We start from the raw sequence: 13384 nt of genomic DNA, 5'->3' as shown, positions 1-13384 counted from the left end.
CTGACTCCCCCAAGGCCTACTCTGCTCTGCCACCAGGTCTGCTCTGCCCCCAGGTCTGCTCTGCCTCCGGGAAGACATTGTGCTACTCCAATTGGAGTCACGGCCTTCGTTCCGCTACTGTAGACAGATGGGATTTCTAGACTGCCGTCCTCACTCACTGGCTTGTTGCTGAACAGAAACAGCCACAGGGACAGATATGCTGCCCTGTCCCACACCCAGCATGGCTCACCTTTTGGACCGCTGCAGGACCTGGGGGGCCTCCATGGCTGAGAGGTTAGGCTTGGCTCTGCGAAGCCAGCCTGTGAGGTCATAGCGCACAGGGTCCAGTCCCAGCTGGTGGAACAGCTCACACTGAAGGGGCTGCTCGCAGGTCCGCAGCACAGGGGGTCCTGGAACGAGACGGGGGCGCGAGCATTGGGTGTCTGTCAGGATTGTGTGCACTCTGTTCACATACCCACCACCAAATTTAAAATGGTCAGTGTCTTTTTAGACAGCTAAAGCCAGCAGTTCCTGGTGTACACACTCGCTGCAGTAGTGAGGCGCATGCCTCACTTCCAGATTTGTTCCTTTTTGTGTTCTTAAGCCCCAGACGCCTATTCAGCCCAAAATCGGAGAACACACATTCTTCCTGAGTTTCCTATATGTACCTAGCTGTCAGCTGGGTCATGATTTGCATCAGGTTTTGTTTAAACCGACTCATGTTTTCACAGGCACATTCTTTTTAAAAGAAGAGTTTGATCGTGAACCTGGCGTGAATAAGCACCATTTCTTTCCCACCATGTGGAGATAAGTGGCTGTTAAATACTTTAAAACATGCATCCATGGGAAACCTAGACCCGTCTGAAGTACCAAGAGTCAAACAAAGGCTCCTTCGGGAGATAGCGAACCCTTGTAAACAAGAGACAGGATCAGAGACACAGAAGACCAGGCCTTGGGGTTAGAGGGAAAGCTGATCCACTGGAATGCTCTCTCTGAGCCTTAGTTCTCTGGTCTGCAAAGTGACGCTTAAATAATACATACTTCCCAAGGTGGGGAAGGGTCTAAGGCTGCATAAAACATTAGCCAGCACGTGGCACATGGTACTCTCTGAGCAAGCGGCAGCCTTGTCTCCACGGTTACTAACATTAACCTTTGGGTGCTGTTTCAGAATCAGTGTTTATCTCTCTGTCCTTAGTGTCATAGTGGCATATGGACTGGAGGAAGCGCTGGGGGTGGACGGATGAGTGGATGGACACTAGTGGGAGACAAAGCCTTGTCTTGTATTGTTTCGGTCCTTCCTTAACTCCCCCATAAGACTGGATCTCCAGGCAGGGTCTTCTCAGCCCTCTCTATTCAGAATGGAACAGAATGCGTAGCAGAACTTGACTATCTAGGGACACAGGTTCCTTGGAGACTCCCCCAACCTTGTTGGGCTCTGTGGTGCTTTGAATGAGAATGGCCCCCATTTAGGCTCATAGATTTGGTTATCAGGAAACGGCACTATTATTTGAAGGGTTAGGAGGTGTGGCCTTGTTGGAGGAGGTGTATGTATCACTGGGGGTGGCCTCTGAGGTATCAAAAATTCTGTTCCAAGTCATGAGTCTCTCTTCCTACTGCCTATGAATCCAGATGTGGAACTCTCCAGCACAATGGTGGTTTGCATGCCACCATGCTTGTCGCTATGATGAAAATGGACTGAACCTCTGAACCGTTAGACAGCCCCCAATTAAATGCATTCTTTTATAAGAGTTGCTGTGGTCATGGTGTCTCTTCACAGCAACAGAACAGTGTCTAAGACAGTCTCACTGGCCTGTAAGAGGACACTCGGCAGAGGTCATAGTATCCACTTATTCTCAAGAGCTCAGAGCTCATTAGAAAGATCTGGGGACGGGGAGTCTTTGAAACCAAAATGCCTGAATTAACATGTCTGTCCTGGCCCATTCAGGACAAAGGACAGAGTCTCCCCCTGGGAACAGAGAGCCTTGGAGCATCCAGCTCAGAGTACCTGGGGTTAGACAATCAAGCCTAAAGGAAGAAAGGTTTACAGACTTTAGTGGGTTCTTCCACCCTAGCCACGCTCCACAAGACACCGCCCCCTTCTGACCTGACTTCCAGCCTCTTTGCTTTAAAGTCAGGGTACAGACGACACCTATTTAAGAATTTCATTTCATTGGCTCCGCATCATTGATTTCACATGTTCATCCATTTTGTGTCAAGAACCTGTGCACGTAGTCACACCAGGGCTACTCTAGGAACTGTGAGGAAGCCAGCCCAGCTCTCAATGCTAGAGGAGCTGGCCTACCCTGCAATGGGGATGTCTGATGGAAAAGTGTGTGATGTCAGGTGGCGCAGAAAGTAAAGGTGTGGGAGTCCCCAGTGATGTGGGGTATTGTTTGACACAAGGTGATGGCCAGGGAGGACGCCAGACTCAAAGGAGGTGAGGAAGTCCACCCACTGGGCTGGGATGAAGTAGAAGGTGTCTCTGTGCGAGAACCGGCAGTACACGGTCCCTGGAGTGAGGAGGGTGTGCGTGGCACTTTTGAGGAACCACAGAAAGGGAACTGCTGTGCACTGCTCCATTTTCATGACCATAGCCAGAGACAGGCTCCTATATTTTTTTTAAAAAAGTTCTAACTGCATAGTTTTGGAGGCTAAAACTTCAAACAGCATGGTGTGGAGTTTCTCTGTGATTTCCCTGGCTACATTATATTGTAGCAGGTATGTATGTGCGCACGCGCATGTGCACACAAGTGCACATGCACATTCAATCCTGCTTTACAAGTGTTACAATGTAAAACAGGAAGACCATATTACTAACATACAGGCCTGCATTACATGTGTATGTGTATATATGTAAACATTATATTTGACCTGATTTTTCCCACTGCATTTGTGACCTCCTAAAACAGACCCAGGTACTGTGATTGCCTAGCAAAGAAGCCAAAGCCTTTCCCAGCTGGTATAGACAGACTTCCACACTGAGGCAGGACGCACCCCCATCCCTACCCCTGCCTCCCTTACCATCCGCCCCAGACGACTTCTTCTCAAAGGCTGTGCGCAGACGCTCAAGTACCGCACTATCACTGGAGCCTTCCACCCGGACCTCTTCATCCAAGACCCAGAAAAGGCCCCTGGCATCCTCAGAACTTCTTCCAGCCGGTAGCTGGACCTGGTAGGAGATGCAGTGTGTACGAGACTCAGTTCTGGACACTCTTCCCAGCCCTCAGGACTAAGCGTGCCTGCTGGGCCCTGTGATTCTGCTCAGCCTTCACTCTCCTACTGAAGTCAAGAGCTCTGCAAAGGGTATGACTCCTCCCCACCTCCATCTTTATGACCCTGAACAACCTACCACATCCCCTCTGAGCCTTGTTTCCCCATGTAAAATGGAGCCTGGAAAGGCCTTCCCCAGATGACTGCCCTGGGGACTTAAGAAGCGTGTGTCTGCTTGTAATTCCTCCCCAGCCACACAGGAAGCTCCAGCACGTGCACAGTCAGCCTGCCACACCACTCCCTCTTAGAAATCGTGGTGTTTTGTTATACTGAGCTCTCAGGGAATACATTTAAAGAGATAAGCACTCAAGAAATATTCTAGAGAACATGAACTTGACTCCATAGCAAACATGGAATTTTAAAGCTACTCATAGCGACCTTCCAGGAATCCCATGGACTTGCCGACTGGTCTATGAGAGACCTGGTGAGGCTGAGTTGGCACAAGGAACAACGGGCTGAGTAGTGCTGGGCGGGGATCACTCGCCAACGTCGTGTGCCTGGGGCCCTGGGCTGCCCACCAACTGGGGCTCTCGGAACTGAACCAGGGCTCTGACGACAGTTCAGTCTCTAAAGCCTGGGGAGGGACACACGATGCTCACAGAGGCCAAGCCTAGAGGACCATTGGCCCTCGTCACTGGAATCAAGATGGACAGCTGGTCCATCCTTACTTAGCAGAGGCCCTCAGAAGCCACAGTTTGGGCCCCTCTGACCACTGCACTCCCCCAGATGACCCTTCAACAGGTGATGGGCTATGGAGGAAGAGGCTTCACAGGGCAGCTGATCCACTGTGACCTGAGGAGCAAAACTGTCATAGCCAGCAGGAGACAGGATAGGGGCTGCAGCCGGCCATAGCCCAAGGCATGGCAAGGGCCACGTATAGGGCTTTCTGGTCTCACTCAGTGGCAAGTGCTTTCTGTTCAATGTTTCGGTAAGGTTATACCCACTCAGGGAAATACACCCTCCCCGCTTGGAGAAGGGGAAACCAAGGCAGAGAGAAGTGAAAAGATGGGTTTAAGCTCATCAAGACTGAACCCGTGCCTAGATTGCTCCATAGCCCACAAACTTTCACACTAAAAAGCAAAGGGCAGAAAACAAAAATAAGAAGCTAGGGTCCCAGGTCAAAGATCTGTGACAAGGGTGAGCTGGGGTACAGTCATCAAGTTCTGGGAAGGAGGATGGTGTCAGTGTGAGCCCTCTCCCACAGAGGTCGCTCCCTCCCTCCAGTCTCTGCAGCCAGCATCTGCAGCTGAATCCCAGATGGCTCCAGTGGGAGCTGCCGCAGTCCTGACAGGCTTGGCTCCCGTCAGGCCCGTGTGAGTCTGCTGCAGGACTAGCACAGAACTGAGTGCATGCCTTAGGCTTCAGGGCATTTCCATGGCCACACCCCACACCAGTCTGTAACTATCCTCGGGGAACCCTGGTTCGAAGAACTTAGAGAACAGGCACCAACAAAGCCTGAGAGCCCCAGGGCCCTGGATGCTCTCTTACCTGAGAGGGATTATGATCCACAACAGCCACCGTGGTTCCTGGGGATGGCTCTGGGAGGTCAAAGTGCACGGGAATGCCTTCCTGAAATTCAGAAGATGTGTATGTTAGTTTCCTCTGTAAGTTCAGGGGGGAAAGTCAAGCTTCCAGAATGATTAAGTCATCCTTTCGAAGTTACTTTTAAAATTGTGAAATGTATGTAGCAGAAACTTTGCCCCCTGACCATTTGTAGATGGGTGACATTGGTGGCACGGATGCCAGTGAGCAAGCATCCTACTATGCTCCAGAACTGTTTAAAATTACAGTGCGGACGTCAACAGTATTCAATGCACTGGAGGAGAACCAGGTAGTGGATATGTCTGGATAAGTTCTCTTTGTTGTCTGCTCAGGGTTTGTGCATTCCTCTGTGCTGAGAGTGTGCCCCCCTCTGACGGCCAGCACGGACATAGGAAGAAAGAGGCCGTTCAGAGGCGATTGGGCCTTATGTGTTCCTGGCTCACATGCTAAGAATTTCTGTAAATCCCCACAGAAGGCATGTGACCAGGTGCATGCTCCTGTTACTCCATTAGAAGTGATTGCTTGTCCCCCAAAGGGTGGTCAGCCCTGTGTCTGTACACAACAGCAGCTCGTGCGGAACCGTCTGCACCAGGGCAGAGGCGGAGGTAGCCAGACCTGGAGCAAGGTGTCGCGCAGGTGACTCGGGTCAGTTGACACGGATATTCACTCCACCCGTTTGGCCTCACCCCTGGGCACAGGCCTGGGAAGCCCCAGTCCAGCCGACACACACCTCTCGGTATCTCTCCAGGGTAGAAGCAAAGGTCCTGTGGTAGAAGAGTAACTGCAGGCGCTCCTGGGCATAATTGTAACACAGCTCCTCAAAGGTGGCCGCCCGGTCCTTGCCCTGGTGCCGAGGATTCCGAAAGCCTGGAGAGTCAACCACCATGATGGAAGCCATAGACAGATGGTGGGAAGAGAAAGATCTGGGGAGAGAAAAGATCTGCTGGTTCTACCCTCCCCTAGCAGAGATGGAGAAACTGAGGCAGCGTTCTAGGTGGATCTGGCTCTGAACCCAAGCTCACCATGTATAGGCTGTGTGACTCCCACCCCAGGCAATCTACTTAACCTCTCTGAGCATGACTTTCCCCAGCTGTTACATGATGGCAGGAGTGAGTTGGTCCAGGGCTGCAGTAAAGGATGTGTCAGTGTGTCTCGTGAGGCGAGGATGCAGCAAGCTTTCAGTCAATGTGACTTCTCCATCGGGGCCTATGTCAGAAGCCACCAGAGAAATCCCTCTCTTTCCCCATAGCACACTGAGCTGAGAGATACATTGTGTATGTTATCACTTCCGTTGGATACTTCCGATGTTTCTGTCTGGACAGACAGTCCAGACTGCTTGACTCAAAAGACAGAACGGAAAGCCTTCTGAAGCGTGGGCTGCCATTCTATTCTGCCACAGAGGGCTGTGTGTCTCTGGGGAGCTGCTTGAGCTCTCTGGTGCTGGGCTGTAAAATGGTTCAAGGCAGAGGCCAGCTCCGAAGGCTTCTGGGAGAATAGGACGTTACACCACACCCACTGCCAGGAGCACACAGCTTGCCCTCTGATTGGTGCTCAGCAAAGTCCTCTGCTCTCGCCATCACCAGCAACATCTGCCGTCAGCTCTGGGGAGCAGGCTTTGGACCTTAGTTCTCCATTCTCCTTATGAAGATTTTTCTGTCTATACAAAGGGGTCGAGCAGGGCAGCCACCACAGAGATGTGCACGAGAGGAAGGTGAAATTGGAGAGGGGGGCACCTCCTAGAGCCCATAATGGACGTGGTGACCTTCCTTCTCAGCAAAGTCTCTATTGTAGAGACGCTGGCAGGCCAGGAGCGGGATAGGTGGCCTCTCTGCTCCCCTTCACTACAAGCTCACAGCCCTCCCTTCCTCGAAGCACAAAGATCCCTCAGTTTCTAGATATGGTGCCTGTGCCTCCCGGCGGATGGTAATTACTCAGATAGCGATAAAGGGAGCGGATTCCAAGGCCCTGGCAACTGGAGATCCTGGCTGCTCGGTTGCTACGCAGCAGCGGCTCATCCCTTAACAGGATTCCAAAGTCTAATTATGCCGCGCACTCTTGCAGAGAAGGGGACCCCCTCCCTGTGTTCCCCACGGGTCATGCTGGAGCTGCTCAATGGACTTCTGAGGAAGATGGACTCGGAGCAGCCTGGCATTTTCCCTGGACTGCCACCCCACAGGCCATGCTGCTAGTCTGTCCTGCTCGTCCCCCACACCCAGAAGGAAAAGCTAGAGAAATAAATGACCAGGGCAGCGCACTGGAAGACAGCAGCAGAGGGCAGCATCTCACTGGCTCCCCATCCCACACCTTGTTCTTCTCATCTGCACACTGGGCACACATGAGAAGAAAATAGCTCAAGGCGGGGTGAATCATTAGGGCTGTCCCCTGCCCTTAGCAGGTGTTACCAAATCCGTAAGTTTTGTTGGGGTGTGAGTGTACGTATGTGTGTATGTGCATATTTGTGTACACACATGTGTATGTGTGTGTACCTGTGCATACATGTGTATGCATGTATGTGTGTGCACATGTGTATGTCTGTGAGCACATGTGTGTATGTGTGTATGCATGACCACATGTGCCTATACAGGCATGTGTAGGTATGCGCACATGTGTGCATGTGTATGTGCATCTGTACATGTGCATGCATGTGTATGTGTGTGAATGCATTTGTGTGCATGTGTATGTATGTGTGTACATGTGAGTATGTGTATGCATGTGTGTGTGTGTGTACACATTTGTGCCCGCGCATGCATGGGTGTATGTGTATGTGTGTGTGTGTACATGTGTGTGTATGTGTATGTATGTGTGTGTTTGTATGTGAATACAGAGGTCATGCCACCTGCTGTTATTCTTCTCCCTGCTTTTTGAGGCAGGGTTTCTCAATGAACGTGGAGCTCAGGCTTTGGCTCGCCGACAGTCTGCCTAGCCTCATCTCCCCAGGTCGGGGATTACAGGTCTGTGCTTCCTGGTTTTTTTAGATGGGTTCTGGGCTCTGAACATTGTCCCTCTAGCTCGAGTGGGAGAACTTTGCCTTTTGAGCTGCACCCCCAGGTCCCACGTCCCCAGGTCCTGCGCCCCGAGGTCCTGTGCCCCGAGGTCCTGTGCCCCGAGGTCCTGTGCCCCGAGGTCCTGCGCCCCGAGGTCCTGCTCCCCCAGGTCCTGCTGCTGGGAATTTCACTGTTAGAAATGTACTTCAATGTATCGCTCACTTGTTCTAATGTCCCAGTAATCCCAGAGGAAACAACAGCTTTCAAGTTGTAGAAACCAGAGGAATAAACGGACTTGGGAAGTCACACAGCAAGGACGAGATTTAAGGCCAGCTTTGCCTTAGAAACCTCCTCTCCTCTGTTTATAGTATCCCACTCTGAGAAACGCCCCTGGTTTGTGCCCATTACGTACTGCAGAAGGCCTGAGTTCAGTCTGACAGACCACCATTACCTGTTGATGAGGGAGACCACAGCCACGAAGAGCTCTTCGTACAGGCCAGAGGCCATCCCCTCCACACATTCCACGCCTGTCATCTTGAGCCCTGGGATGGGGGAGACAGAAAACAATAAATACTTGGAGGCTATGACCTCTCGCAGGGCCAAGAGCATCGATACCAAGCAGTCAGGGTCACCAGAGAGAGAAGTCACCTCCCTCGGTGCTCAAATAATATGTGTGTGGTTTTCAGAAAGGTGCTAAAAACCTAGTGAGACCCCAGAGTCTCCCCTAATGTGCCATGTCTCTCCCAGTGCCTCACATGCTCCTCAGAGAGTGGCTGAAACATTTGGATGAGAGCGGCTCCCATAGGCTAACACATCTGAATATCTGTCTCAGTTGGCAGGACTACATGGGAAGGATTGGGGGTGTGACCTTGTGGGAGGAGATGCGGTCTTCAAGTGTTTCAAAAGACTTAAACAATTCCCCATGCTTGGGGCTTGAGATGTAGTTTTCTGCTGTTTTTCCAGCCTGTCACCTGCCAAATGCTTCTTCTATAAGTTGCATTGATAATGGTGTCTTATCACAATGGTAGGAAGGGATATGGTGCTGTATTTTGAACATGACGCCACATTCCATGCTCAGTCCTCAGGCTAGCACTACCTCGAGGTGGCAGGAACTTGAAAAAGCAGGGGGGTTCTAGGTCACTAGGAGCATGTCCTGGAATGGTGGGACCCTTGATTGCTCTCTTAGTCCAAATAACCCTTCTGAATATGACCGGCTCCTGTCCTTGGTTCAACAGAGAAAGCTGACTGTGGGGTTGGGGAGCCACTCCCAATCTGGGCATATAGCATCAGTTTTATACCAATGCTTTATAATTATACTTTATATCTATTTTTTTTTTTTGCTTTCATGGTCTTTATTAGTTTAAACTATGTCTCCCTTCTGAGACTGGGAGTGCCCTGAAGTGAAGAACCATCTCTGGGGTTGGGGCTTTAAATCCCTGGCACCAGGCACAGAATGGAAGTGTGGACAGCATGCGTGGTGCTCATTCCTCTGGAAGCAGTCACGGCTTCACACTCAGACTCAATCACTTCACTCCTAAGATTTACTCGGGTGAAATCTTCTGGGTTCACAGAGTCTTCCAACTGTTTGAATTGGCCAGAATCACTTTGTTGAGATAACTTGGTCATTCGAGCAGAGCGAATGGCGAGATAATTGGACTCTGTCAGCCCAGAGGCACAACTTGGACATAGAACAGTGGGAAATGGCAGAAGATCTCTCTCCAGCGCTGGGGGTAGGGAGGTAGCCTCAGACTTGACTGAACACAGGGGCATGAGTGTATCCCATGAAAGTAGCTGGCCTGAACGAGGCTGTGCAATGGAGAGCAGCCAGTCACAGCTCCTGACCTTCCGCCCAGTTCCCATCATAGAATTAGAATCCATTTCCCCTCAAGACAAATATTTCTGCTTCACATTTTAGACAGCCTGCCCACTGCTGCTCCCAAGCAGTTCCCATCCCTCCTTTATCTCCATCCCCACCCTGGGCTGTTGCTAGGCAACCCACAGCCTCACAACATTGATCTGAGGCACACAGGTCCCTTGCCTGCTTAATGTCTATCTCTGAGACCTTTGTGGACAGACCAACTCAGACTCAAGAAGTGGTGTGTCTGTCTTGTGTGCATTCTGCACATGTGTCTTTTCATGTATGTGGCACACCATGTGTATACATGCTGCTTACCTATGCATATGTATTGTGTGCACACATATGTGTACATGGGTGTGCACACACAAGCTTGCCATTCACGTGTGTAGTGTGCTACAAATGAGAGGAGGAGACAGCAGAGTTCAAACTGGGAACAAAAAAGAAGAGCCGTCCGCCTTATTGGAAGATAGACGGCTCTAGAGTCCCATGGGACAGAGAGGTTTGTCCCCGAAGTTAGTTCACACAGCCCCTCCTCCTTATCACAAACCCTGCTGCCTGACAAAGCACACCTCTGTCTTCTACAACCACAGCCTCAGGACCCTGGAGAGCCACCTTCATGGGTACAGCCTCTCATCTGTCCTTCACCAGTGAAAGACCCAACCGTTCCCCATGGCTCTTCAGACCCAATCCAAGATGGTGCCCCAGCACTTCATGTCACCTCCGTGTGTACCCTAGACCCAGCATCTGTTCCATTTCCCTTTCATGTAGTGGTGTGTGTGTTTGTGTGTGAATGTATTGTGTGTGCATCAGTGTGTGTTTGTGTAAGTATATGTGTGTGTTTGTAAATGTGTTTGTGTTGCATTTGTGTGTGAGTGCATTTGTGTGTGAGTGTGTGTGTTTATGTATGTGTGTATGAGTGTGAAAGCCAGAGGGTGACACTGCTGTCTTCTTCCATCACTTTGCACCCTATTTTTTGAGACAAGGCCCCTCACTGTAACTCACTGGCTCAGCGGCCCCCAGGACCTTCTTGCCTCTGTTTCCTCAGGGCTGACGCACACTACTGTGCCCAGCTTTCAGGTGGGTCCTTGGGAATCCAAACTCAGGTTCTCATGCTTGCACGGCAGGAACTCTGCCCGCTGAGTCACGTCCCTCACCTATGGTTTCTACAGGTTTTCAGCTCTCCTCCTGGCGGCTCAGCTTTCCAGCTGAGATTTCCTGAGGACAAGGCTCCTCCTCCCTCATTAAGCCACTCTTCAGCTTCCCATCAGTCATTGCAACTGTGTGTGCTGATAGGTACCTGCCCTTCATCCTCCCTCCCACATCCCCCCCCACTCCAGATGCCCCAGCCTCGCCCTCATCCTCACACAGGTAGAACTTCCTCCTCTACCTATCAAGCACCCCACAAACACAAACCACAGTGGAAATACATCAGCCTCTGGGCACAGCCTGATGTCCCCTCTCCCAGCACAGAGTACCGATCCAGGACTCTGCAGCCTCCATGGTCAATGGCCAGAGAGAGCTGTTTGACCATAAGCATCAGTCAGGGAAGAACTGTTTCCTTTTCCACCAACACTGGCATTCCCTAGCCTGGCACTTGTGCACAGAGCAACTCTCCTCAGCTGTCATGATGAACGCGTGGAAACACGGAGAGCATGTAGCGCAGCCACCAGCGCAGTCTCTGCAAGGAACTGGGCACCTAGAGTGTGGTCTTGGGTGCTTGGTACCTGAGCAGGCTTCGTTGTCTTCCAGGCCCTGGCGCTGTGGCCCTGATGTCATCTGCTCGAGAATCTGCCGCAGGTGGTGCTTGAAGGTGGCGGAGTTCAGTTCCTCGTAGTCACAGCCCAAAGCTTCGGCAGCGCGGCTGGCCCACTCAAACCGCATGAACTGCTTCCGGCCCACTGTGCAGAGGACAAGGAAGATGTGGAATGAGATGCCAGGCACAGGGTGGCTGCATGCCCAAGAACACCTCAGAGAGTCCTGCCACTCTTCCATCTACTTTGGTCTTTTTCTTTTCAAGCTAATACGGGAAAGACTTTAAATGGAGAATAGGATAATTAGGGCATAGCCACCCATGTGCACATCTACTGTCTGACCCTTGCTGCCCAATCAACCACCCAAACACTTACCCAGTTACCCAGCCACACATTTAACCAGTCACCTGCATGCTCAGCACGATTTACAGAGCACCTTTGACATGACAGAAAGTCACACACAGTGACTGCCTCATACAGCGACCTTATGGTCCAGGTAGGGAACTGGGCAAGAAGCAAGCAGACAGGCAGACAAGGGAGATGAGTTCAGGCGGTTCATACCGCAAGGAGACACTAAACCAGAATAATGGACAAAGAGAGATGGATGTCCGCTGCCCAGAGGAACCCTGGAGAGATGTAACACTGGGCTTGGGCTATGACCAGCAAGGAGCTTAGAGGTGAGGAAGCGGGGGGGGGATCCCCGGGGCAGAAGTGAGGGTGCTGTGTGAAAAACAAGCTGTCCACCTGGAGCACAACAAGGAGGGCAGCAAAGTGGGGTCGTCAGAGAATCACGGGGCGCCATTTAAAACACTTCCTGACTGTGTAGCACACACGGTGCTCACTGATGCCTTTCAGCAAAAGTGGGTGGAAAACTACCCTGCAAGACACCGTGACGTCGTTTCTAGAGTGTTGGTACGATGAGAAGAGGGAGGAGGGAGGGCATGGTGGGATGGCCCAGCAGGCCAGGTGCTGCCACCAATCCTGAAGACCCGAGTTCAGTCCCCAGACCCACACGTCTGAATGAGAGAACTAGCGTGTGGTCATTGTCTTCACATGCCACACAAAGAAACAGATGTTTTTACATCTTTGAAAATTACACGGCAAGCAGGAATATAGTCAGACGGAGTGAAGAACTGACATTTTCTAAATTCCCTACAGTAGCTGTGGACTGATTTGTGACCCAAATACAAATAACTGACTAATTAAAACAAATCACAATGTCTCCTGTCTTCTCACAAACCACGGCTCCCTGCAGACATCCCTCTGCCCCCCAGGTGGCTGCCAGGGCCCAGTGGGCCAAGGAGACATCTGAACAGTCAGTCTCGGGGCAAAATTGGAACGCTGTGGGAAAGACTCTGCCTGAGACTTTAACCAGTGCTACCTGGAGAAGATGGCAAATAACAGCTGCTTGCTAGGTGTTCTTGTGGGCCAGCTTCGCAGGAAGCTACCACAAATGCCACTTTGCAAGGACGGTGGAACTGAGACCTGAGGAAGTCAATCATAGCTGATGACACAGCTGATGGTGGTGGTGATGGTGGTGGCCATGATGATTGCAAGTGATGGTGATGCTATAGCAATGATGGTGATGATGGTGTTGGTGGTGGTGGTGATGGTGATGATGGTGGTGATGATGGTGATGATGACAGTGGTAGTGATGGTGATGATGGTGGTGGTGGTAGTGGTGGTGGTGGCGATGGTGGTGATGATGGTGGTGATGATTGTGGTGGTGATTGTGGTGGTGATGGTGATGGCGAGGGTGATGATGGTGTTGGTGGTGATAGTGATGATGGTGGTGATGGTGATGATCATGATGGTGATGATGGTGGTGGTGATTGCAGGGGTGATGATGATGTTGGTGATGATGATGTTGGTGATGATGGTGGTGATGATGATGGTGATGGTGATGATAATGATGGTGATGATGGTGATGATGGTGATGATGATGGTGATGATGATGGTGGTGATGATGGTGATGATGATGGTGATGATGGTGATGGTGG

At 51.2% G+C, this 13384-nt stretch overlaps 1 protein-coding gene across 1 annotated transcript in view; it reads right to left on the bottom strand.

Moving 5' to 3' along the window:
* Myo18b (myosin XVIIIB) overlaps positions 1-13384 on the bottom strand; it is a 208631-nt gene that overhangs the window by 157615 nt on the left and 37632 nt on the right. Inside the window, exons 13-18 of the mRNA XM_057764761.1 lie at positions 11358-11531; positions 8227-8317; positions 5522-5714; positions 4738-4818; positions 3001-3148; positions 230-389 (exon numbers count right to left, since the gene is read on the bottom strand). Of these exons, the coding sequence (XP_057620744.1) occupies positions 230-389; positions 3001-3148; positions 4738-4818; positions 5522-5714; positions 8227-8317; positions 11358-11531 (847 nt within the window). The remainder of the gene's footprint in view (positions 1-229; positions 390-3000; positions 3149-4737; positions 4819-5521; positions 5715-8226; positions 8318-11357; positions 11532-13384) is intronic.

Source organism: Chionomys nivalis, chromosome 3, assembly GCF_950005125.1.
Source record: "Chionomys nivalis chromosome 3, mChiNiv1.1, whole genome shotgun sequence".
In the NCBI taxonomy this organism is placed as follows: Eukaryota; Metazoa; Chordata; class Mammalia; order Rodentia; family Cricetidae; genus Chionomys; species Chionomys nivalis.
This window is presented reverse-complemented; position numbering and strand designations above follow the sequence as displayed.